Source organism: Chiloscyllium punctatum, chromosome 5 (assembly GCF_047496795.1).
Source record: "Chiloscyllium punctatum isolate Juve2018m chromosome 5, sChiPun1.3, whole genome shotgun sequence".
NCBI classification, from domain to species: Eukaryota; Metazoa; Chordata; class Chondrichthyes; order Orectolobiformes; family Hemiscylliidae; genus Chiloscyllium; species Chiloscyllium punctatum.
In genome coordinates, this window is record NC_092743.1 from 71,462,092 (window position 1) to 71,486,680 (window position 24,589).

General features: G+C 41.4%; 1 protein-coding gene across 1 annotated transcript in view; it reads right to left on the reverse strand.

Annotated features, from left to right (window-relative positions):
* Positions 1–24,589, reverse strand: part of tcea1 (transcription elongation factor A (SII), 1) — a 79,734-nt gene that overhangs the window by 12,220 nt on the left and 42,925 nt on the right. The window contains exons 4-8 of the mRNA XM_072570543.1: positions 18,400–18,487; positions 17,662–17,807; positions 12,100–12,156; positions 10,259–10,413; positions 2,496–2,642 (exon numbers count right to left, since the gene is read on the reverse strand). Coding sequence (XP_072426644.1) covers positions 2,496–2,642; positions 10,259–10,413; positions 12,100–12,156; positions 17,662–17,807; positions 18,400–18,487 — 593 coding nt within the window. The remainder of the gene's footprint in view (positions 1–2,495; positions 2,643–10,258; positions 10,414–12,099; positions 12,157–17,661; positions 17,808–18,399; positions 18,488–24,589) is intronic.

Here is a 24,589-nt window from a genome sequence, read left to right on the forward strand (position 1 = left end):
GGTGTTGGATCTGATGCTCTCAAACACCCTTTCCCTCAGGTAGCTCAAGGCTGCACAAGCACCCTGGAGGCATTGCTGGACCTCTTCATTAATAGCTACTTTGACTGACAGGACACCTCCAAGATATTGGAAGTGGTCAATATTCTGAGGTCTCCCCGTAGACCATGATGATTAGGGGCTCTGGTCCACAATTCCTGGCCAGGTTGATGAAGGACTTGTCTTGCAGATGTTCAGGGTGAGACCCATGCTCTCATATGCCACTGTAAAGGTGCTAATGATGGTCTGGAGTATGTCCGTGGAGCCTGTACATATACACAAGCATCATCATCTGCACACTACAGCTCGATGACACTGGTTGGGGTGAGTTTAGTTTTGGCTTGAAGGCGGCGGAGACAGAATAATTTCCCACAGGTTCTGCAAGTTAGCTCCCTGCTTGAGGAGGGAGCTTTTTGGCAGTGAGATAGATTGAGAAGAGTGTTGGAACATTTATCTGCTCTCTTAAATGGGTTCAATTATATTTCTTATCACTAATAATAAGCTGATTAAGCTATAATTCTCAGATGTATTTTGACCTCCTACTCAATAAGGGGATTTCTTTAACTATCCACCAGTTCTCTGAAGTAGAATTTTTCACATAAATTACTTCCTGCCCTTATCTCTGCCCTAGAATCTTTTAAAATACATGGCTACAATCCATCCAGATGGTCAATTATCCACATGTTTTCATAGGATGCCTGCTCAGTTATAAAACATATTTTTAACAGCTATTGTTAATACCCATTGTTAACAGCTAACCTGAGAATGCAACTTTTAAAAAAAAGTTTTGTGATTTACACATGAAAGAAGTGAAACTATCATGGTATTCAAACAGATGAAAGACTCAACAGACAATCAATTTTTCAATATATAATTTTAAGTTACATCACACTGTAAATTTTTGCTATAAATTCTGTGTGTTAGGATTTATCCCTCCACTATCCCCTGATGAAGGAGCGACGCTCTGAAAGCTAGTGTGCTTCCGATTCAACCTGTTGGACTATAACCCGGTGTTGTGTGATCTCCAAATCATATTTTTAACTAGAAGTGGAGATAGACATATAAACTAGGGAACTTGGGGAAATAAATCATGATGCCTTGAAAAGAGTCCACTTCATAAAAGTGGTGTTGGAGGTCTTAAACCACATGAAGGTAGATTAATCCCAGGACCTGATCATGTGTATGCCAGGGCATTATAGGAAGCTATAAAATAAATTGCAGAGATATTTATCTTACTGACAGCCACAGGTCAGGTGCCTGAAGACTGGAGGGTGGCTAATGTGCCATTTTATTGAAGAAGGGCTGCAAGGAAAAGCCAGGGAGTTGGCTTCTGGACAAATTCCCACACCAGTTCCATGCAACCAACCCCTTCTTCAAACATCAACTTGTTGTGCATTCCTTGTGTATAGGTGCAGTTCTTCTTCTTACATTTACCACATAGACTAGTGAACCTTACATCAGCGATTGGTAAGTTGTTGCAGAGGATTCTAAAGGACAAGATTTACATGTATTTGGAAAGGCAAGGGACTGGGAAAGTTAACATACCTTTGTGCATGGGAAACTTTTTTTTTGAAGAGGTGACCAAGAACAAATATGAAGGCAGAGAAATAGACATTGTCAACATGGACTTTAGCAAGGCCTTTGACAAGGTTTCACATGGGAAAGTGGTTAGTAAGGATCCAGGGAAAACTAGCAAATTAGATACAAAATTGGATTGAATGGTGGGAGCAGAAGGTTGTGGTTTCATGGGCGGGGGGCCGGGACTAATGGAAGTTTGCGGATGACACCAAGATTGATGGTATGATGGATAGTTTCGGACGTTATCTAAGAGTACAATGAGCTCTTGATCGGTAGAACAAATGGGCCAAGAAGTGACAGATAGAGTTTAATTTAGATAAATGTGAGGTGTTGCAATTTGCAACAAGTCGACAAGGTGGTGAAGGCGGCTTTTGGCACGCTTGCTTTCATTGGTCAGAGCACTGAGTATAGGAGTTGGGAGGTCATGTTGTGGTTGTACAAGACTTTGGTGAGGCCATTTTTGGAGTACTATGTACAGTTGTGGTCGCCTTGTTAAAAAAAGGATGTTATTAAACTGAGTGTGCAGAAAGCTTTAAAATGATGTTAGAGGGGAAAGATTCAAAAGGGACAACTTCTTCAAGAGGGTGATGCATCTATGGAATGAACTTCCAAGGAAGTGGTAAAGAGGAGTACAATTATAACATTTAAGACACCTTTGGACAGTCAAAGGAATAGAAAAGACTTAGAGGGATATTGGCCAACCTAAGACAAATGACACAAGTTCAGTTTGGGAAACCTGGTCAGCATGGCCAAGTTGGACTGAAGGTTCTACTTCTATGCCATATGATATGAATAACTAAGTAGGCTTACGTACAAACTCCCGACCCAGCTCTATGCAACAAATCCCTTCTTCAAACAATTCATCAACTTGCAGTTCTTACCTGTGTATAGGTACAGTTCTTCTTCTTACATTTGCCACATGTGAATAAGTCAGTTTCAGTACCACCAGTCTTAGCCATTTGATGTTCTCGAATGGCTTCCTTGGTCAAGGCTTTTCGCATTTCTTTAAGCTCATCACTAGCCATTTCCTGAGATAGTGTATAAAGTACTCAGGTTAGATCAATAATTGCACAACAGATGGAGAGTCAGCAGATTAATTACTTAAAATGTTGAGCTACATTGTTGGCTAAAGAATCTGCAAATTAAATATGCATCAAACTGACAAAAGTACTCAGATATAGCTCCTGAAAAGATGAAAGTTTAGGCTTATTTATAAGCAACTTAAATATCTGCAGGCTTTAATTGATAGCACGCTTGCGACCAAGTAGAAAGCTCTAGATTTGGTTACAGCTTGACACTTCCAGTATTTTCTCATTAGAGGCACTGTTTCAGTTGAAATATTAAAGCTAAGTCTTATTAGCCATTTCTGGTGATTCAGATAGGTATTAAAAGATCTACTGCACTATTCAAGTGTCCTGACCAACATACTTTATATATTAAAATATTTGGGCATTTATATCATTACAAAGTAATAGTCACAAAAAGTAAAGAACAGTGTTCCAGTCACTCATAATTGAATTGCTGAAGTTCAGTTCCTAGGTTTGTTAAATTCCTTAGAATATTTCTAAAACATTTTTAAAACATAAGGTGCAAAGCACATGCAAACTATTTCAATTTTGTCCAAAATGTAATCACCATCTTTAAACCAGAATTTGAAAAACCATTGAACGTATTTGTCACAGATTAAAACTTGAAGACATCCATGCATTATTTAGTCGTAGCTTCAATGCAATGTCCTTTAACTCTCACATACTTATAAGACCCACTGTCCACTCAGATCAAAGAAATATGCATCAATCTTCCGGACTGCAAAAGTTGTAATATAAAACTTGTGAGATGATCCCAGCTTGTAAGGCTACTGGACAAGTCAGATCCCAGCTTAAAATCTGGTTGATAACTTTTTTTTTGTTTACTTAGTTAACATGGTGGTCAGCCACTGAGACATACTCAAAGACTGCAGATTTTCTTTGCCAACAGAATAAAAGTTTATGACACAAAGAAATAAAAACCATGCTATCTAAATATATACATTTAGAACCTTACAATGCACAGTAAAACTATTTTTCAGTCCATTTCCCAATACTATCTGTTACAGAGACTCAAGTCTAGAGAAATTACATCCTCTACCACAACTCCTTCAGGTTCTACTTAATTGACTAGTTATCCTCAACAAGTATCTTGCTGGTGACTGCAGGAAAATCAATGAATCCTTTCCAAACTGCCAATATGGACTTTTCCGTAAATCAGAACAGCCTAAACCATCTCAGTTCTCATCAAACTCTCCTGCTTCAAAAGGTTTAATTTGTGAAACTTATCAATTAACTTATCCCTGAACTCCTCGTAGGAGAGAAACTAAAATGGCCTCAAAACTCAACACTCGTGCTTTCTGAATGGAAAATCTCACTCTGAACTGAATTTTCATTTAAATAAGAGTTGCTAACCTAGATTGCTCTGAACTGAAAAAAAAAGTTAATGATGTTTCAGATTTACGATACCTGTCCTAAACACAACAATTTTTCCACTGACACCACAGGGTTTACTCTTTGACTAGGTCAGGTCACTTTTCTGGAAGGACTCTCCGATTTTGCTGTTTTTAAAAAGAAAACACTTTAGAGCTGTAAGGAACACCCACCTGCATCAATATAATACAAAGTCCAAAAGTATTCATAAATATAAAATTGTGCACCCTTCACCACACTTGATATATTCAGATTTCATTTTTCACCTTCAAACATCAAAGCAAAAACGTGATACTTTCAGCAGCTAGTGATAATTGTGAAGATCACCAACAATTTAACCGAAAATACTCTATTACCCTAGTTGTAGTTCATTTTCCAAAGGACTAACAGATAGGCTGACCTTAATTATTGTAAAAGAAACATGGAAACTTATTGTGGAAGGGGACCATTCATCCTACTGTGCATGTACTTGCTTTTTAGAAGAGCAGTCTCATAATGCCCGGAATGCTGCAACCTCTCAACAAGTATCTATCAATTACCTTTTAAAATTATTTACACACTAAGCATCTACCAGATTTTTAAGTACAATGCTCTAGATTTTGAAATTTTCATTGCATAACAGAACGTTTGATAAAAACTTTGTATCTTTGACCTCTCATAAATGATCCACTTGCCAAAGGATCAATATTGTAGCACCTACTCGTTAAAAATATGCCATTTTCTTGTAAACCCCGTTAGGTCACCTTTCAGCTTTGTTACAAGTTTAACAGTCCTACTTTATCTAACCTATCCTCAACTGCCATTCATTCTAATCTTGATAAACTGTTTTGTACCCTTTCTAAACCTGTATTCTCTGATATGTGGTGTCCAGACTTGTTCATAATACTTCAGTGGAGGTCTAACCAGTAATCTGTAAAGGATTTTGAATGATTAATTTGCTTTAATGTCCTTTTCCTTTATTTGTGAACTAAAATATCTCACTTGTCCTTAAACCAACTTATCAACTTGCCCTACTTTGCCAAGTATTTGCATAAATGAACACAAAAGGACTCTGTGCACCTATATTAATAAAAATCATACCTTATTGTCTTTCCTGGTTAGTTCTTGCATATGCATCACTCACAATGCTTCTGCCCATTTCACTATTCTGTCAATGTCACTCTGTAGACTATAATTATTCTTGTCACCAAGTTTCACATCATCTACAAACTCTAAAATGCTATTTCCAATACCCATATTTCAGTCTTCAAAAATTGCAAAGAGTAATGAATTTAATACTGAGCTTCAGGGAACACAGCTGCAAACAAGCTCTTCGCTTCCTCTAACCAAGCTTATTATGCATCTATACCACTACTTTCCTCTTAGTTGTATGGGTTTCCATCATCTAAATAACATTTGCTGACCTGAGTATCTTCCATAAAGCTACACGTGATCATCTACTTTACTACCTTGATCAACTTTCTGATACCTCAAATAATTCAATTCAGTTAGTCAGACAAATTTATCTTTAATAAATCTACATTTGTTGCCTTAACTAACACATTTCCTCTAAAGAAAAGCTCATTTTGTCTCTGATAAATGTTTCCAGTAACTTTCTCAGAGGTGCTAATTACATCTGGGCATACATTTCTCATTGGTTATTGGATCCCCTGTACATCAGAGGTGTACATCTGTACTTTCATGGTTTATCCCTCTCCTTTTTATGAGAAGTGTTTGAACATGATACAAATTTTCCAGTAGTACTCTTATCCAATGAGGATTGAAAGATAGAGGATAATGCCTCTACTATTTTTCCCTCCCCTTTTACCCCAGCCTCGCTTCCCATCATGCATGCCCCTCTCTTTTAGTTTCAGTCTCTCTCTCACTCCATCAGTTGCTCTGGAAGTTCCAAGGCCAGGATCCATCAATTTGAAAAGTAGTAAGGAAGCAACGATCTAAATAACTGCGGAACCAGCAGGACCCAGACAATGTGGTTTTGTAGCACCCTGCATCAGTGAGGATACTCCACGTGTATGATCTGCACATACAGGAACACTTTCGTCCAAGTAGGCAGTGAAAGAACTTGCAGGACCTTTGTTAATTTGGAACATAGAAAATGAAGTCAAACAAACATTGTCAGAAATTAGAAAAGAGAGATTATGTAAGATATATTGAGGATATATATAACTTGGAGAAAGGTAGAGGATGAAATGAGCCATGAATATTTGGATATCTAGGGTGTAGGTTTGCTCGCTGAGCTGTAGGTTTGATATCCAGACGTTTCATTACCTGGCCAGGTAACATCATCAGTGGCGACCTCCAAGTGAAGCGAAGCTGTCGTCTCCTGCTTTCTATTTATATGTTTGTCCTGGATGGGGTTCCTGGGGTTTGTGGTGATGTCATTTCCTGTTCGTTTTCTGAGGGGATTCATAGCAGAAGCAGTAATGCAAAGGCTAGAACAAACAGCCCTACCAAACACCAAACCAAAAATCTGGGTCCGCTACGTAGATGACACCTTTGTCATCACAAAACGAAACAAGATAGAAGAGACATTTAACATCATCAACAACACCCTCGCAGGCATAAAGTTCACCAAGGAGGAAGAAACCGACAACAAACTTGCATTCCTGGACGTCACAGTCGAAAGAAAGGACAACAGAGAACTACAAACCTGCGTATACAGAAAATTGACAAACATTGACCAAATACTTAACTACACCAGCAACCATCCCAACACACACAAACGAAGCTGTATCAGAACACTATTCCAACGAGCCACCACACACTGCAGCACAGACGAACTTCGGAAAACAGAGGAGAACCACCTATACAACGTATTCAAGAAGAACGGATACTCAAAAAATACAGTCCACAGATTCCTCAAGAACAAACCACGACAAGCAGACCAAACACAGCCAGAAACCCTAACCACCTTACCATACATCAAAGTAGTTTCAGAAATGACAGCCAGACTACTAAGACCCCTCAGAATCCTAGTAGCACACAAACCCACCACGACTCTCAAACAAAAACTAACAAACTTAAAAGACCCAGTACAACCCATGGACAAAACCAACATCATCTACAAAATTCCATGCAAGGACTGCCACAAACACTACGTAGGACAAACAGGAAGAAAGTTAGCCACCAGGATACACGAACACCGGCTAGCCACAAAAAGACATGACCCCCTCTCCCTCGTAGCCCTACACACGGATGAAAAAAACCACCACTTCGACTGGGACAACACATCTATCTTGAGACAGGCTAAGCAAAGACATGCCAGAGAATTCCTAGAGGCCTCGCACTCCAACCACAACGCCATAAACAAACACATAAATCTAGATACCATCTATCAACCCCTCAGAAAACAAACAGGAAATGACATCACCACAAACCCCAGGAATCCCGTCCAGGAGAAAGATATAAATAGAAAGCAGGAGACAACAGCTTCGCTTTACTTGGCGGTCACCACTGATGATGTTACCTAGCCAGGTAATGAAACGTCTGGATATCAAACCTACAGCTCAGCGAGCAAACCTACACCCTAAACCTCAACCTGAGCTACAAACCTTGCAAAAAATTTGGATATCTTACACCTCTGAGGTACAGAGGAACCAATAACCAATGAGAAGTGTATGCTGAGATGATTCTTCTGCAATAATGGAAAAAGAACAAGGGCAGATGCTAAATAAATGAAATATTAACAAGATGCATTAAGACGATCATTTAACTTGTCTAAAAAATATTTACTGAAATGTGTATGCTAACCAGAATGTTAAAGTCAAATAGGAGACAATACTGTAAACATAGTGATCCATTCTATGGTAAAATAGTTAACTGAGGAAGATCAAAGCATAAACAACTGACAGACAGAAACAAGCAATGGGGCTGTTGACTGAATAAGTCTGAAAGCTGGTGTGCCCGTGTAATCCTATTCAGAAAAGCAATGCAGAATTATCAGAGAGAAATACTTTGAGGACCTAAAAACAGCAAGGAAAAGAGCACCTATAACCCATGTGCAATAAAGAACTCAACTGAATATTGGGCACTTTAATAAAGGGAAATTGCCAAGCTGGCTGACTTTCTTCCAAACTTTTCATCTCCCTATGTAGCCTCTGGATGAAGCACCTCACATGGAGGCTACACAGCACTTGAAGATGTTACTGAGGCAGGAGACGAAACATTTGCAAGAAAATCAACCAGCTCTGCAAACCGACCAACTACTTCAACCACAACCTGAGCTACAGATCATCACTAAAACCCTAAAAAGGGAATTCACTGGAGGACAAATACGGTCTTGTTAATAATTACCCATGTCTACCCATGAAAAGGACATAAAAAGGATGACTTCAAAGGCTCCAGTGAAGTCAAGATGCAGGATGACAACTCTCAAGAACTGATCCATGTTGAGTTCGGTCTGCTATTCTTGGGTAGTTCAAAGATTTAAAGAAGTCAGGCACTAAGGTGAAAAACGAGCTGAAGAAGAGCTGTTCGAACAAGGTAACTGTGCTGTCTCAATCTCTATCAGTATTCATTACATCAGTATTGTCTCCTGTTTGACTTTAACATTCTGGTTAGCTTACACATTTCAGCAAATTTTTTTAGACAAAGTTAAAAGACCATCTTAATGGTCTTATTAATATTTCATTAATTTAACAACTGCCCTTCTTCTTTTTACATTATTGCAGAAGCATCATCTGGGCATATCTTTCTCATTGCAATAAGCCTTTGCTGTATAATTAGCATGCTGCATCCTGGTTTTACACTTCTGTTGAGCTCAGTATTCCACCCCATGGCTACAATCAATTCTGTGTTTCAACCAGTCACAAATATAACAGCCTCAGCATCAATCAACAAGATCATACTTTATCTTCATTATGATTCAACATAACCTGCCTTTACTCCATACTCTCAACATCTACGCTAATCAAAAATCCATCAATCTCAGATGTGATTTGAGTAAAGTGAATTCCAAACTTTTACAAGCCTGTGAACATAGAAGCACTTCCTAATTTCACAGTGAGACTTACTAAATCAATAATTTCTGTTATCATTAGACTCAGCTTCCTGGCCCTCGATGACCTAATAAGGAGAAAAAGGTTTCTTCCAGTCTACTGTTCCCCTTCAAGTACTGAAAACTTATGTCAAACCACATCTCAACTTTTTAAATTTCAAGAAATGCAAACACAGTTTGTTTAATTTCTCCTCATAACTTTTTGAATTTCGACATTATTCTAGTAAACATACCTCCAACACACACATACTGAGCCTAAGAAGTGGAATCCAGGTCTGCTCATAGTAGTACAGGACTGGTCAAACAGAATTTTCCATAACTAAAGTATTACTAAACTCTTGCACATTTGAGCACTCTAAAAAGACAAGACTTGCATTGGTACAGCACTTTTAATACCTGTATGTACCAAAGCACTTTACACTCAAAATGTAATCATTAATGTAATGTGCAAGTCAACTTGCACACTGTAAATTCCCACATACAGCAATATGATAGCAGCCAGAGAATCTATTTGCTTGATGTTCATTGATGGACAGTCTTTGGCAAGGATGTCCGGAGTAACTCAAAAGCTCTTCAAAATAGGGCCTCATTTTAATGTCTAATCCAAAAGACAGCACCTATTACAATACTGCAATCTCTCAGTGGAGTGTCCACCTTGAGTTTTGGGCTCAGGTCCTAGAATCTGACCCAGTGTGAATGCACCAACAGACCTGTAATTGATATTCAAAATATTAGGGCCAGCATTCTGGTAGACTTCTGTCCAAAACATAGAAGATTGGGAACCCTATGCCAATTTATGGGGAAGCAGTGTATTTGCAGTAATGTTACTGAACTGATAAACCAAGGCTCAGGCTTATGCTCTGGGAACACATGCTTGAATTCCACCATAGCAGACAGAGAAGTTTGAAATCAATAAAAAAATTGGGAGTTTAAATATAATACAACCATATAATAATTATTGATTGGGTCACTAATGTCCTTCAGGAAAGGAAAACTGCCATGTCTAGTCTACATGCAACTGCAGAACCACAGCAGTGTGGCTGACTCTTAACTGCCCTCTACAATGGCTGTAGGGTGCTATCATTTCAAGGACAATTAGGGATGGTAATTAATGCTAGTCTTGCCAGAAAAAGATAAGTTCCATGTAAGAATTTAAAAAAAACAGCAAAAAAAAAACAACCTTGCTTACCTCTGCAGTCATTTTTGCTAATCTGTCCGGTGCAATATTTCCACACAGGACATTCCTCCTCAGATTAGGGTTTTTTGAATCTTTCAGATTTGCAATTCTGCTCCTCACTCTGTTTTTATATTTCATATCTGTGTTTTTAAATTCCTGGTACACACGTCAAAAATGGTTAAGGAAATTCATGCATCTTTGTTTTACTAAAAACCGTGTTTAGAGTGTCACTTGTATGTAAGATTATAAATTTAATATCAGTATGCTTTTGTAAAGAGTGATGGTCATTCAGCCAATTTTAAATTACAAATGTCCAAATATTACAGTTTTTTAATTACATAGTGATATTTTATCATGACCATAAACATAAAAAAAATCTTGGAATAACAATTAAATGAATCCTCTTAAACATGCATTCTATACACATTAGATAGCAAACAATACACGTTTATGAGATAAATAATTTGGCTCTTCTTGGATTCAGTTCGGATGGGGATGAACAGATTTTGTCTGCTAATATTCAAGCAGGCGCCTGCTGTCCTTAAATAATTTATGAAAGCGCTGCTGTTTTGTGGGCATATTTTCTGCAGAGATAGTTTGAGTGTTTGGATGCAAAGGGATTCATCATTTCAAGCAGCCTCCAGATATTTGTCCCTGGTTAGCCAAGTACCAAACATTGCTTGTTTGCTTTGGGATGCTTTCCACAGGTACTTATGGCACTTCGGCGGAGGGATGTACTTCTTAAAAGTGGGAAGTATGCAACCATTTGCAGATCTGAGTATTATCTTGAATTACATGCTTCAAGGGGAACTCAGGCCAGCAAACAGTACACTAAGCTCTTGTATCGCAAACTTATCAGGTTGATATGTAATTATAAGTTCTTGTGTAATAGGAAGAGAATACTAACCATCAGAAGGATCAATTTAGTTAATTTAACCATAGTGAATAATGGATTTAAAACCTTGCCAGTTATTATGAAAAGCAAAATAAAAAGAATTAATCTCTATCTTGACTTTTAACAAACAAGCAAAACAAACCAAACCATTAACACTACCCGCACCTTTCAGGAGTGGAGGCAATCTATATAACATTTTATAGGTTCAATTCTTAGAAGGATTCACAGAAAAAGGATGCTCACAACTCAACAATATTTACGATGACCATCATCAAACTTGGTATGACTGAAGCACAATATAACATCACCAGATTCAATAGTTAGGAGTCATTTAAAATCTGCATGCTCAGGCATCTCCACTCTTAATCGTCCATTATCAGCTAATGCAGAATCTTAAGGTTTTGTAGTCTTTGGTATTTAGTATATTAAACAAGTGTAGTGAGATCTACAGTGCTGATAAACAAGAACTTCACTTAGTTGAATATACTGGATAAGATGAGTTACACAGTTCAAGTCTGAGACTGTTCAAGTCCAGGCAGCACTCTCTTAATGCAAGCTGCCTTTCAGAAAAGACAACATAGTCTTTTCAGACATAAATGGCAAACACCAGTAAAGTTACATTTTACTCGGAAATAAAAAGTTATTTTAGAAAATAATTTGACTGTGTTCTTTGTAAACAATGTTCTCAATCTTGGTTGCATTGGGTGAGAGGAATTGAAGAACCAAACCTACAACAGATCAACAATTATTACAAAAACAAATTCACTGCAGTGACAATTAGGTAAACTCACTAATTTAGTATTTTAAAACCCCCTTCCATTATTATTTCCCATTGCTGAACCTCTGTTTTAGACATCAGTTACCCTAAGTTCGATACAGAATTACACTGTCTTGATATAAGTTCAAATTCTGACCAGCTGAAATAGTAAAGGTTTCAATTACTTCTTCAGAAGGATATTTTCCTCAATTTGAGCTCCAAGTTCATCACAATCTGAGCCAATGGCTATGTAATCACCTGAAATTAGATGGAAAAAAAATGACCAATCACCAACATTAACTTTCTCCTCTGTGAAAAAATACACAGTGAATACCAACAAATGTGGAAGTGAAACGACAACAGTTACTTTTATGCCCAAGCTTCCACATTAATAAACATTTAGTCTCTGTGTAAAGACAATCTTCAAGCAACAACAACACTTCTCTAAACTGCTTTATTACAGCACTAATCACCATTTCAGTTAGGGTCAAAAATATCTGACCAGAATAAAACCATCTCCTACCTCACTTTGGAAGGCATTTTTCAGTCCTAAGGCAGAATCATGACTGTATTTCAGTTTTGCCACTGGTAGCACAGGGAAAATGTCCTGCTTCTTAACTTGCATGGAATAAAGTTTGGAGACCAAAATGGATAGCATTTAAAATTGGGCAGAGGAAAATTCAGTGATGGAGTGCCCTGTGTCCAAATGAATGATTTGGGTACTATGCAATTTCAGAGTCGAGAGTGCCTTTCTGGAAAAGCACAGCAGGTCAGGTAACATCAGAGGAGCAGGAGAATCGACGCTTTGGGCATGAGCCCTCCATCAGGAATGAGGCTTGTGGGCTGGGATGCTGAGAGATAAATGGGAGGAGGGGTGGGGGGAGGTAGCTGAGAATGTGATAGGTAGATGAAGGAGAGGGAGAAGCTAATAGGTCGGAGAGGAGGGTGGAGTGGATATATGGGAAAGGTGATGGACAGGTCATAAGGGTGGTACTGAGTTGGAGGCTTGGACTGGGGTAATGTGGGGGGAGGGAAAATGAGGAAACTGGTGAAATCCACATTGAGGCCGTAGGGTTGCAGTGTCCCAAGGCGGAATATGACATGTTCTTTCTCCAGTCGTTGGATGGTAAGGGTTTGGCAATGGAGGAGGCCCAGGACCTGCACGTCCTTGGTAGAATAGGAGGGGGAGTTGAAGTGTTCAGCCATGGGACGGTGGGGTTGGTTGGTGCAGGTGTCCCAGAGATGTTCTCTGATATGATCCGCAATGGGCGGCACGGTGGCACAGTGGTTAGCACTGTTGCCTCACAGCGCCAGAGACCTGGGTTCAATTCCCGCCTCAGGCGACTGACTGTGTGGAGTTTGCACGTTCTCCCCGTGTCTGCGTGGATTTCCTCCGGGTGCTCCGGTTTCCTCCCACACTCCAAAGATGTGCAGGTCAGGTGAATTGGCCATGTTAAATTGCCCGTAGTGTTAGGTAAGGGGTAGATATAGATGTAGGGGTATGGGTGGGTTACGCTTCGGCGGGGCGGTGTGGACTTGTTGGGCCGAAGGGCCTGTTTTCACACTGTAAGTAATCTAATCTAATCTAATAGGTGCCCTCGCTCCTCTATGTAGAGGTGACCACACCTGGTGCAATGGATACAGTAGATGACATTGGTGGCGATACAGGTAAATTTCTGTCAGATGTGGAAGGATCCTTTGGGGCCTTGGATGGAAGTGAGGGGACTGGTGTGGGCGCAGGTTTTGCACTTCCGGCTGTGGCAGGAGAAGATGCTGGGAGTGGGGCGTGGGCTGGTGGGGGGCATAGATCTGACAAGGGTGCCGCGGAGGGAATGGTCTCCATAGAAGGCTGATAGGGAAAAATATATCTGGTGGTGGGGTCCATTTGTAGGTGGTGGAAGGTGATGAGATGTATGCAGAGGTTGGTGGGGTGGAAGGTGAGGACCAGAGAGGTTTTGTCCTTGTTGCATTTGGACGGGTGGGGTTTGGGAAGGGGAGGTGCAAGAAGTGGAGAAGATGCACTGGAGGGCATCGTTGACCACCTGGGAAGGGAAACTGCGATCGTAGAAGGAGGCCATCTGAGATTTTAAAGGTGGAATTGAACATCCTGGGAACAGATATGGTGGAGGAGAAGGAATTGGGAATAAGTAATGGCGTTTTTTTTACAGGAGTAGGGTGGAAGGAGGTGTAGTCTAGCTGTGGGAGTTATTGGGCTTGTATGAACGTCTGTGGTTAGTCAGTTGCCGGAGTTGGAGAAGCGCAGGAAGAGGAGGGAGGTGACCGAAATGATTCAGGTGAATTTGAGGTTGGGGTAAAAGATATTAGTGAAGTTGATGAACTGTTCAACCTCCTCGTGGGAGCACGAGGTAGCGCCGTTATAGTCATCGATGTAGCGGAGGAACGGGTGGGGTATGGTGCTGGTATAACTGCAGAAGTTGGACTGTGCCACGTACCCGACAAAGAGACAGGCATAGCTGGGTTCTCAAGCAGACTTGCTACCATAGCCACATCTCCTTAGTCAGTGCCTGCCTATTGAACTGACTGATCCCACATGGCCTAAATGTTCACCTCATCTCTCTCTACAAGGATCTCAGCGAGTCCCTCTCTCACTGCACCCCCCAGGTCATTTCCTCTGCCCTGAAGCTTTTTAGTCACATCCTGAAGCAGATTTGCTACCACAGCCATTTCTCCTTCCTAAGTGCCTGCCTACAGAAATGACAGATCCCACGTGGACCAAGCAACCTTGAATATTTCTTCCGCCGCCCCTGCGTCCACACCTACTTTATCAATCAAGGACCCCTTCTATCACCTCCTACACACCCCATCCACCTGGACACCCCGTGCTGATCTGCTACCTGCTCTTGGTCACTTCATTGCTAACATGACATCGACTGCCTCAACCTGTCCACCCCACTCACCCACTCCAACCTCCCGACCTCAACATGCAGCCCTCCACTCCAACCCAAAGCTCACCTTCAAACCTGCAGAAAAAGGGGGGTAGTTTGGCAGTAGTACTGACCTCTACATTGCTGAAGCAAGGTGACAACTCACAGACACCTTCTCTTACTGCTCTCTCGACTATGACCTCACTTCCCATCACCAAACCATCATCATCCAGACCATTCACAACTTCATCACCTCTGGGGACCTCCCATCCACAGCCGCCAACCTCTCTGTTCATGAACACCGCACCGCCTAATTCTACCTACTACTGAAGATTCACAAAACCTGACTTCCCCGGTTGACCATTGTCTCAGCCTGCTCCTGTCCCACTGAACTCATCTCTGCCTACCTTGACACCATACTGTCACTCTTAGTTCAGGAACTCTCCACCTATGTTCAGGACACCACCCATACCCTTCACCTCCTTCAGGAGTTTCATTTCTCGGCCCCAAAGCCTCATCTTCACCATGAACATCCATCCCTGCACACATCCATCTGCCACGACGAAGGCTTCCAAGCTCTGCGTTTCATCCTCTCACGCCTTCCCAACCAGTACCCTTCCATTGACACCCTCATTAGTTTGGCTGAACTGGTCCTCACCCTCAATAACTTCTTCCAATCCTCCCACTTCCTTTAAACCACAGGGGTAGCCATGGGCACCCACATGGGACCCCGCTATGCCTGCCTCTTTGTCGAGAACATGGAACAGTTCATTTTCCGCAGTTACACCAGTGCCACCCCCTCACCCCCCCCACCTGTTCCTCCGCTACATTGTATCAGCACTACCTCGTGCTCCCATGAGGAGGTTAAAACAGTTAACCAACTTCACACCTTTCACCCCGACCTCAAATTCACCTGGACCATCTCGGACACCTCTCTCACCCTCCTGGATCTCTCCATCTCCAGCGACTGACTAACCACAGACATCTACTACAAGCCCACTGACTCCCACAGCCACAGACTACAACTCCTCCCACCCTACCTCCTGTAAAAATGCCATCACTTATTCCCAATTCTTCCGCCTTTGCCGCATCTGTTCCCAGGATCCCAGATGGCCAACTTCCAAGATTGCAATTTCCCTTCCCAAATGGTCAACGATGCTCTTCAGCGCATGTCTTCCACTTCCCGAGCCACCACCCTTGAACCCCATCCCTCCCAATGAGAAAATGTGTAAGGTATGAGCAGGTAGGGAAAGTGTTCAAGTTTTGAGTTTTGTGAAACAAAGGTTCAGTTATGCATGACTCAGGTCAGGTAAGAACTTGTAGTAAACAATGAGGTGTTGGAGGCAAGGGTAGTGGTTTAACAAGATGAAAAAGCATTCAGTATGTAAAGTCACTTAACAAGGTGAAGAGCCTTCATTATGTGAAGCCAAGTATTCATTGTATAATGCCAGATGGTTTAATCTTTACTGTTGACACTCGCTGATTGTAACAGGTACCCAATCTTGATGCCTTATCGTGATGCTTCTCCCAGTAAATGACTATATAATTCATTAAGAATCTGCTGTTTGAGAGAGAAGATCAAGAACTCATGTCTCTGTGCACATGTGCGATCGTTCTCTTTCCTTCCAGGACCCTGAATAACAATGAAGAAGGTAAAAAACCATACTGTGTCTCTGAGCATTTTGCTTCGACTGAGGTGGGATCAGGACGACACCAATGCAACAAGGACAGATCCCCCCACCCCTCAATTTCCACCCCACCAACCTCCACATATATCGCATCAGCCTCTGCCACTTCCACCACCTACAAATGGACTCCACCATCAGATATATTTTTCCCTCCCCACCCCTTTCAGCTTTCTGGAAAGACCATTCCCTCTGCGAGTTCTTCGTCAGATCCATGACCGCCACTAGCCCACACGCTGCAGCTTCCCCAGCCACTGCAGGAAATGCAAAAACTGCACCCTCGAAGGCCCCCAAAGGATTCTTCCACATCCGACAGGAATTTACCTGTATCACCACCAATGCCTTCTACTGCATTCATTGCACCAGATGTGGTCTCCTCTACATTGGAAAGAGAGGACACCTACTTGCGGATCATTTCAGAGAACATCTCTGGGACGCCCGCACCAACCAACCCCATGGCTGAACACTTCAACTCCCCCTCCCATTCCGCCAAGGACATGCAGGTCCTGGGCATCCTCCATTGTCAAACCTTTACCCCTCAGCGACTGGAGGAAGAACATGTCATATTCTGCCTTGGGACACTCCAACCCCACGGGATCAATGTGGATTTCACCAGTTTCCTCATTTTCCCTCTCCCCACATTATCCCAGTCCAAGCCTCCAACTCGGCACCACCCTCATGACCTGTCCATCACCTTTCCATCTATCCACTCCACCCTCATCTCCGACCTATCAGCTTCTCCCTCTCCTTAATTTACCTATTGCACTCACTCTCAGCTACCTTCCCTATTCCGCCCCCCCCCCCACCCCTCCCATTTATCTCTCAGCACCCCAGCCCGCAATCCTCATTCCTGATAAAGGGCTTACATTCGAAACGTCAATTCTCCTGCTGCTCAGATGCTGCCTGACATGCTGTGCTTTTCCAGCAAGACATTCTCGACTTGGATCTGCAGTTCTCACTTTCTCCTACCATGCACTTTCATGCTGCCTGCTCACACCCATTAGCAAAGCTCAATGTTCAACACTCTACTGAGTGGCAAATCGCGATGGAACAAGCAGGACTGGTGCTGGAGGTAATAGGAAAGTTGGAATGCTACCATTAAGCCAAGGCTCATTCCATTCTCCAAATACTTAGTTTTTAAAGTAATTTTATAATTAAGAGAAACTCTTTAAATAGGCTGGCATGTGACTTACCATCTGTTTTCATTGCAGCGGCTAACATTTCTCTACACTTGATCCGCACCGAATCTGTGGTGAAAGGAGCCTGAGGATAACTTTTTAGTTGAAATGGTGACGGAGTATAGAATGCTTCATGGGGATTACTGGAATTGCTTCCTGAACTGTAAAAATAAAAATACAGTAGATACCAAATCTCAGCATTTTGTCAGATGTTAAGCATGTTTATTCTAATATTACGATTACTTCTGATAGGACACTATATGCCAAAACACAGCTAATTTACAAGCATGCTTGAAACAAAGCAAAAATAACAACAAAGGCTTTAGGAATATCAAATTTGATTAGTTGGCTGATTGTATTAATTATATTGATGTCAAATTCCAGTCTTAATAAGAAACAAACCAATTTTATCGGTGGCTACATAAGAATTCTGTCCCCCAAATTTTATTAAATATGTATTTTCAACTGAAACTAGGAAGATATTTTCCAGGGAATAGCTGCAAACACACCTCCCCCTCAGTGTGTTCTGCTTCACAGATTCTAACAGAGATGAGTTGAGGGATGAAGTTTGTCATTTTTAAATTTAGTTCCAATCATCGCAACTGACAGGTTTGTAAACAAATATCGGCAGAAGTAAAATCAAGAAACCACCGAGATAAGGAAGACTCCCCATTAATGAAAGCTATCAAGCCAATTTTTTTGAAGTTAGTGAGAGGTCTGATGCAGAAATTTTGTTAATTTTATTTTTGGAACCTTTCTTCTTTTGCTTCTGGACTGTTTTGAGCCAAGGACACCGAATCCCTTTTCTTCTCTTCTGAGGGTTTGTCCGTTGGTGGGCCATCTGCAAAATAGCATTTGAATTAAAAATCATGTCAAAACCTTTTTAAAAAGGCACTTTATTAAATAAAATAAGAAAATAAATGTCACAGTAACATTCACATTAACTGCTGCCTCACCAACTGAAATATAATCCACCTCTGCTATCCTCCCCAGGGTTAATAGTATAAAAGTACTGATGTCAGTCTAAAGTAATTGAAAGAGATGTTGCTGAAGGTTGAAGTATCTTTCATTCAGTGCTTAAAGTGAAATATGTCAAAAAGGTAGAGAGCTTCAAAACCTCTGCATGTTGAAGATATATTTCCCATTCTATTACTACAACCAGAAACTGCAGAAAGGTAACTGACATTTTTGATTTACTGGTGCCACCCAATTCTGGTGTGCACTGTTTAACACACACTTTACTGTAGTGGAAAACCAAACAGAGCAAGTAGAGACAGAACTGCAAGAGATACTATTTACGTCTGACCACTTGTATGCAAAATAAGCAATTCTTATGATTTCAATTCCTAGGTCATTGAAAGATTTTAGGTCAAGATTTCTTTTAAAAACAATCAATTCAGCACACCATGTATAATTGTACAGCGTTTTTTTTAGATTGACAGCAAACAATATTTCAATTATCTCTGAAAAATTCAACTACAGGTAATTTTATAATGCCTTAAATGCATTCCAGTGAAACCTCGCTTAATAGAAATAATGGGGTCTATGGGAAAAGTGGGGTTAGTGGCAGACCAGCAAAAAAAATCACTCACGATCGTTCAAAAATGAGCCAAAGGTCTAATGCACATTACAGCACAGCCCGAATGAAGTTCAAATCATACTTATTAACAAAACAAAGTAAATTTAACATTACATTTTAAAAATGTCAGAAAGCTGCTTTCTGTACAGTATCTTTCACAAGAAAGTTGCTCTGTCAGCAGCTGACATCAGCGCATGCGTGGTACAGCATGAAAACCAGCGCTGACATCTTGCCATGTGCGGAATGGCACAACGACCATGAAATAAATCAAAAGATGGAGAGGTTCAAAGCCTCTGCAAGTTGACGATACATTTTCCATTCAGTTACGATAACCACAAACTATAATTAAAGTACTTTAGATGGGTCAGTTTTTGTCCAATGTGTGCAGGAGGTTTTCCTGACAGTATGTAGATAGGCCAACAAGAGGTGAAGCCACATTGGATTTGGTACTGGGTAATGAACCAGGCCAGGTGTTAGATTTGGAGGTAGGTGAGCACTTCGCTGATAGTGACCACAATCCGATTATGTTTACTTGAGCAATGGAAAGGGATAGGTATGTACTGCAGGGCAAGAGTTATAGCTGAGGAAAAAACAATTATGATGTGATTAGGCAAGATTTAGGATGGAGAAGAAAACTGCAATAGATGGGCACAAGTGAAATGTGGAGTTTCTTCAAGGAACAGCTACTGCGTGTCCTTGATAAGTATATACCAGTCAGGCAGGGTAGATGATGTCGAGTGAGGGAGCTGTGGTTTACTAAGGAAGTTGAATCACATCAAGAGAAAGGCGGCGGCTTATGTTAGGATGAGGCGTGAAGGTTCAGTTAGGGCACTTGTAAATTACAAGCCAGCCAGGAAAGACCTAAAGAGAGAACTAAGAGCCAGGAAGGGACATGAGAAGTCATTGGTAGATAGAATCAAGGAAAACCCTAAAGTTTTCGAAAGCCAAATCAGGAATAAAAGAATGACTAGAATAGGATTAGGGCCAGTCAAGGACAGTAGTGGGAAGTTGTGCGTGGAGTTTGAGGAGATAGGAGAAGTGCCGAATTAATATTTTTCATCGGTATTCACACTGGAAAATAAACAATGTTGTTGAGGACAAGACTGTGATACAGGCTACTCGACTAGACAGGATTGAGGTTCACAAGGAGGAGGTGTTAGCAATTCTGGAAAATGTAAAAATAGATAAATCCCTTGGGCCGGATGGGATTTATCATATGATTCTCTGGGAAGCCAGGGAGGAGATTGCAGAGCCTTTGGCTTTGATCTTTAAGTCATCACTGTCTATTGGAATGGTGCTAGAAGACTGGAGGATAGCAAATGTTGTCCCCTTGTTCAAGAATGGGAGCAGGGGCAATCCTCGTAATTATAGATCAGTAAGCCTTACTTCAGTTGTGGGTAAAATGTTGAAAGAGGCTTTATAATCATCAAGAAAGGAATAAGTTGATTAGGGATAGTCACAGTTTTGTGAAGGGTAGGTCATGCCTCTTAAACCTTATTCAGTTCTTTTGAGAAGGTGACCAAACAGGTGGATGAGGGTAAAGCAGTCGATGTGGTGTACATGGATTTCTGTAAGGTGTTTGATAAGGTTCCCCATGCTAGACTATTGCACAAAATACGGAGGCATGGGATTGAGGGGGATTTAGCGGTTTGGATCAGAAATTGGCTTGCTGAAAGAAGATGGAGGGTGGTGGTTGTTGGGAAATGTTCATGCTGGAGATCAGTTACTAGTGGTGTACTGCAAGGAACGGTTTTGTGGCCACTACTAGAACATAGAACATAGAACAATACAGCACAGAACAGGCCCTTCGGCCCACGATGTTGTGCCGAACTTCTATCCTAGATTAAGCACCCATCCATGTACCTATCCAAATGCCGCTTAAAGGTCGCCAATGAATCTGACTCTACCACTCCCACGGGCAGCGCATTCCATGCCCCCACCACTCTCTGGGTGAAGAACCCACCCCTGACATCTCCCCTATACCTTCCACCCTTCACCTTAAATTTATGTCCCCTTGTAACACTCTGTTGTACCCGTGGAAAAAGTTTCTGACTGTCTACTCTATCTATTCCTCTGATCATCTTATAAACCTCTATCAAGTCACCCCTCATCCTTCGCCGTTCCAACGAGAAAAGGCCGAGAACTCTCAACCTATCCTCGTATGACCTACTCTCCATTCCAGGCAACATCCTGGTAAATCTTCTCTGCACCCTCTCCAAAGCTTCCACATCTTTCCTAAAGTGAGGCGACCAGAACTGCACACAGTACTCCAAATGTGGCCTAACCAAAGTCCTGTACAGCTGCAACATCACCTCACGACTCTTGAATTCAATCCCTCTGCTAATGAACGATAATACTCCATAGGCCTTCTTACAAACTCTATCCACCTGAGTGGCAACCTTCAAAGATCTATGTACATAGACCCCAAGATCCCTCTGTTCCTCCACCTGACCAAGAACCCTACCATTAACCCTGTATTCCGCATTCTTATTTGTTCTTCCAAAATGGACAACTTCACACTTGGCAGGGTTGAACTCCATCTGCCACTCCTCAGCCCAGCTCTGCATCATATCTAAGTCCCTCTGCAGCCGACAACAGCCCTCCTCACTGTCCACAACTCCACCTATCTTTGTATCATCTGCAAATTTACTGACCCACCCTTCGACTCCCTCATCTAAGTCATTAATAAAAATTACAAACAGCAGAGGGCCCAGAACTGATCCCTGCGGAACTCCACTTGTAACTGGACTCCATGCTGAATATTTACCATCTACCACCACTCTCTGACTTCGACCGGTTAGCCAGTTTTCTATCCAATTGGCCAAATTTCCCTCTATCCCATGCCTCCTGACTTTCCGCATAAGCCTACCATGGGGAACCTTACTGTTTGTCATTTTTATAAATGACCTGGAAGGAGGCATAGAAGGATGGGTTAATAAATTTACAGATGACACTAAGACCGGTGGAGTTGTGGACAGTGCCGAAGGATGTTGCAGGTTACAGAGGGATATAGATAAGCTGCACAACTGGGCTGAGAGGTAGCAAATGGGAATTTAATGTGGAAAAGTGCGATTCACTTTGGAAGGAGCAACAGGAATAAAGAGTACTGCGGTAATGGTAAGATCCTTGGCTGTGTAGATGAGCAGAAAGATCTTGGTGTTCATGTACACATATCTGAAAGTTGCCACCCAGGTTGATACGGCTGTTAAGAAGGCATATGGTGTGTTAGCTTTTATTGGAAGAGGGACTGAGTTTCAGAACCACAAGGTCAACTTGCAGCCACACTTGGGGTATTGCGTACAGTTCTGGTCACCACATTATAGGGAGGATGTGGTGGCTTTGGAAAGGGTTCAGAGGACATTTACTAGGATGTTGCCTGGTATAGAGGGAAGGTCTTATGAGGTAAGGCTGAGGGACTTGAGGCTGTTTACGTTGGAGAGAAGAAAGTTAAGAGGTGACTTAAATGAGACAGACAAGATAATCAGAGGGTCATCAAGGCTTTTTTCCACTATGGATATTTAGTGTCAGCATAACCTTCCAGTCAAATAACTAGAATGTTAAAATATAAAATAAAGCATGGATGCTACTTAACCCTATCTGCTATCTCAGAAATACAGTTCTTAATATGCAGGTGCCAACCTCTCTGAACTATGCTATCAATATATATGGTTCAATTCAGCTGAACTGCTCCTTAATACCACATTACGCTGTGGCAAGTTACCATTTACGTCCTAAACATACTAAGGCTGGCACACTAGAATTTTTAAATTCAAAGTTGTTGAATTTTATATAGTTTGGGCTTAGACACAGCAACAAGAAGAAGAAGAAAGCTGGTCAAAATACAGTAGGGTTCTGATTTTCATCCCTGGCAGAAACCAGACTGGAAACAGTTAAAATGAAGAATGGGAACTTATAAACTCCAACCTGTTTAATTGCAATCTTCAATTAAAATAGTCCCCTAGCAAGATTCCCATGACCAAATACTCTTCCTTTTGCCACATCTGCGAAGAGCAATTAGTCACATAACATGGAAACATACCATTTGGTCCAACCAGATGAGACATACCATCTGACCTGCCATCATTTGGCCACTTATTCCTTTAAATCCTTCCTAAATGTTGTAATTATACTGGCCTCCACCACTTCCTACAACAGCTAGCTCCATACACTCACCATCCTCTGCATGAAAACATTATCCCTCAGGTCCTTTTTAAATTTTTTTCTCTCTTACATAAAACCCTAAGCCCTTTTGTTTTGCACTCCCCCATCCTAAGAAAAAAAAGACTGCGACCATTCACCCGATCTGTGCCTCTCAGGATTTTATAAACCTCTGTAAGATCACCCCTCATCCTCTGAAGGTCCAGGGAAAATAGTTCCAACCTATTTGCCTCTCCCTACAACTCAAACCCTCCAGTCCCGGCAACATATCTTCTGCATCTTCAAGTTTAACCACATCTTTCCTATGGAAAGGCGACCAGAATTGTATGCAGCATTCTAAAAGGGATCTCATCAATGCCCTATACATCTGAAACATGACATCCCAACTCCAATAGTCAATGCTCTGACCAGTGAAGGCAATGATGCCAAACAGCTTTTTCACACCCCTTTCTATGACTTAATTTTGAAGGAACTACACATCTGCACCTCTTTGTCAGCAATACCCCCAAAGCTCTACCATTAAGTCGAAGAGTGTAGTGCTTGGAAACGCACAGCTGGTCAGACAGCATCTGAGAAGCAGCAGAATTAATGTTTCAGGCATAAGCCCTTCATCAGGAAAGCCCAAAAAACTTTGATTCTCCTGCTCCTCGGGTCATGCCTGACCAGCTGTACTTTTCCAGCACCACACTCTTCAACTCTGACCTCCAGCAACAGAGTCCTGAATTTCTCCCGCTACCTTTAAGTGTAAACATCCTGCCCTTGTTTGCCTTACCAAAATGCAACACCTCACATTTATCAAAATTAAACTCCATCTGCCACTCCTCAGTCCATTGGCCCATCTGATCAAGGTTTGGTTGTACTCTGAGGTAATCTTGTTCAGTATGCATTACACCAACTATTTTGGTATCATCTGCAAAATTTACTAACCATATCTGTGATCTTCACATCCAAATCATTTATATAAATGACAAAAAGTATGACAAAAGACAAAGTGATTCTTGTGGCACACCGCTGGTCACGGGCTTCCAGTCAGAAAAGCAACCCTGTCTTACCACCCTCTGTCTCCTATCTACAAGCCAATTTTGTACCCAATTGGCTAGTTCCCCTTGTGATCTAACCATACTAAACAGTCTCCCAGACGAAGTCTTGTCAAACGCTTTATGGAAGCTCAGACAGACAACATCTACCACTCTGCCTACGTTAATC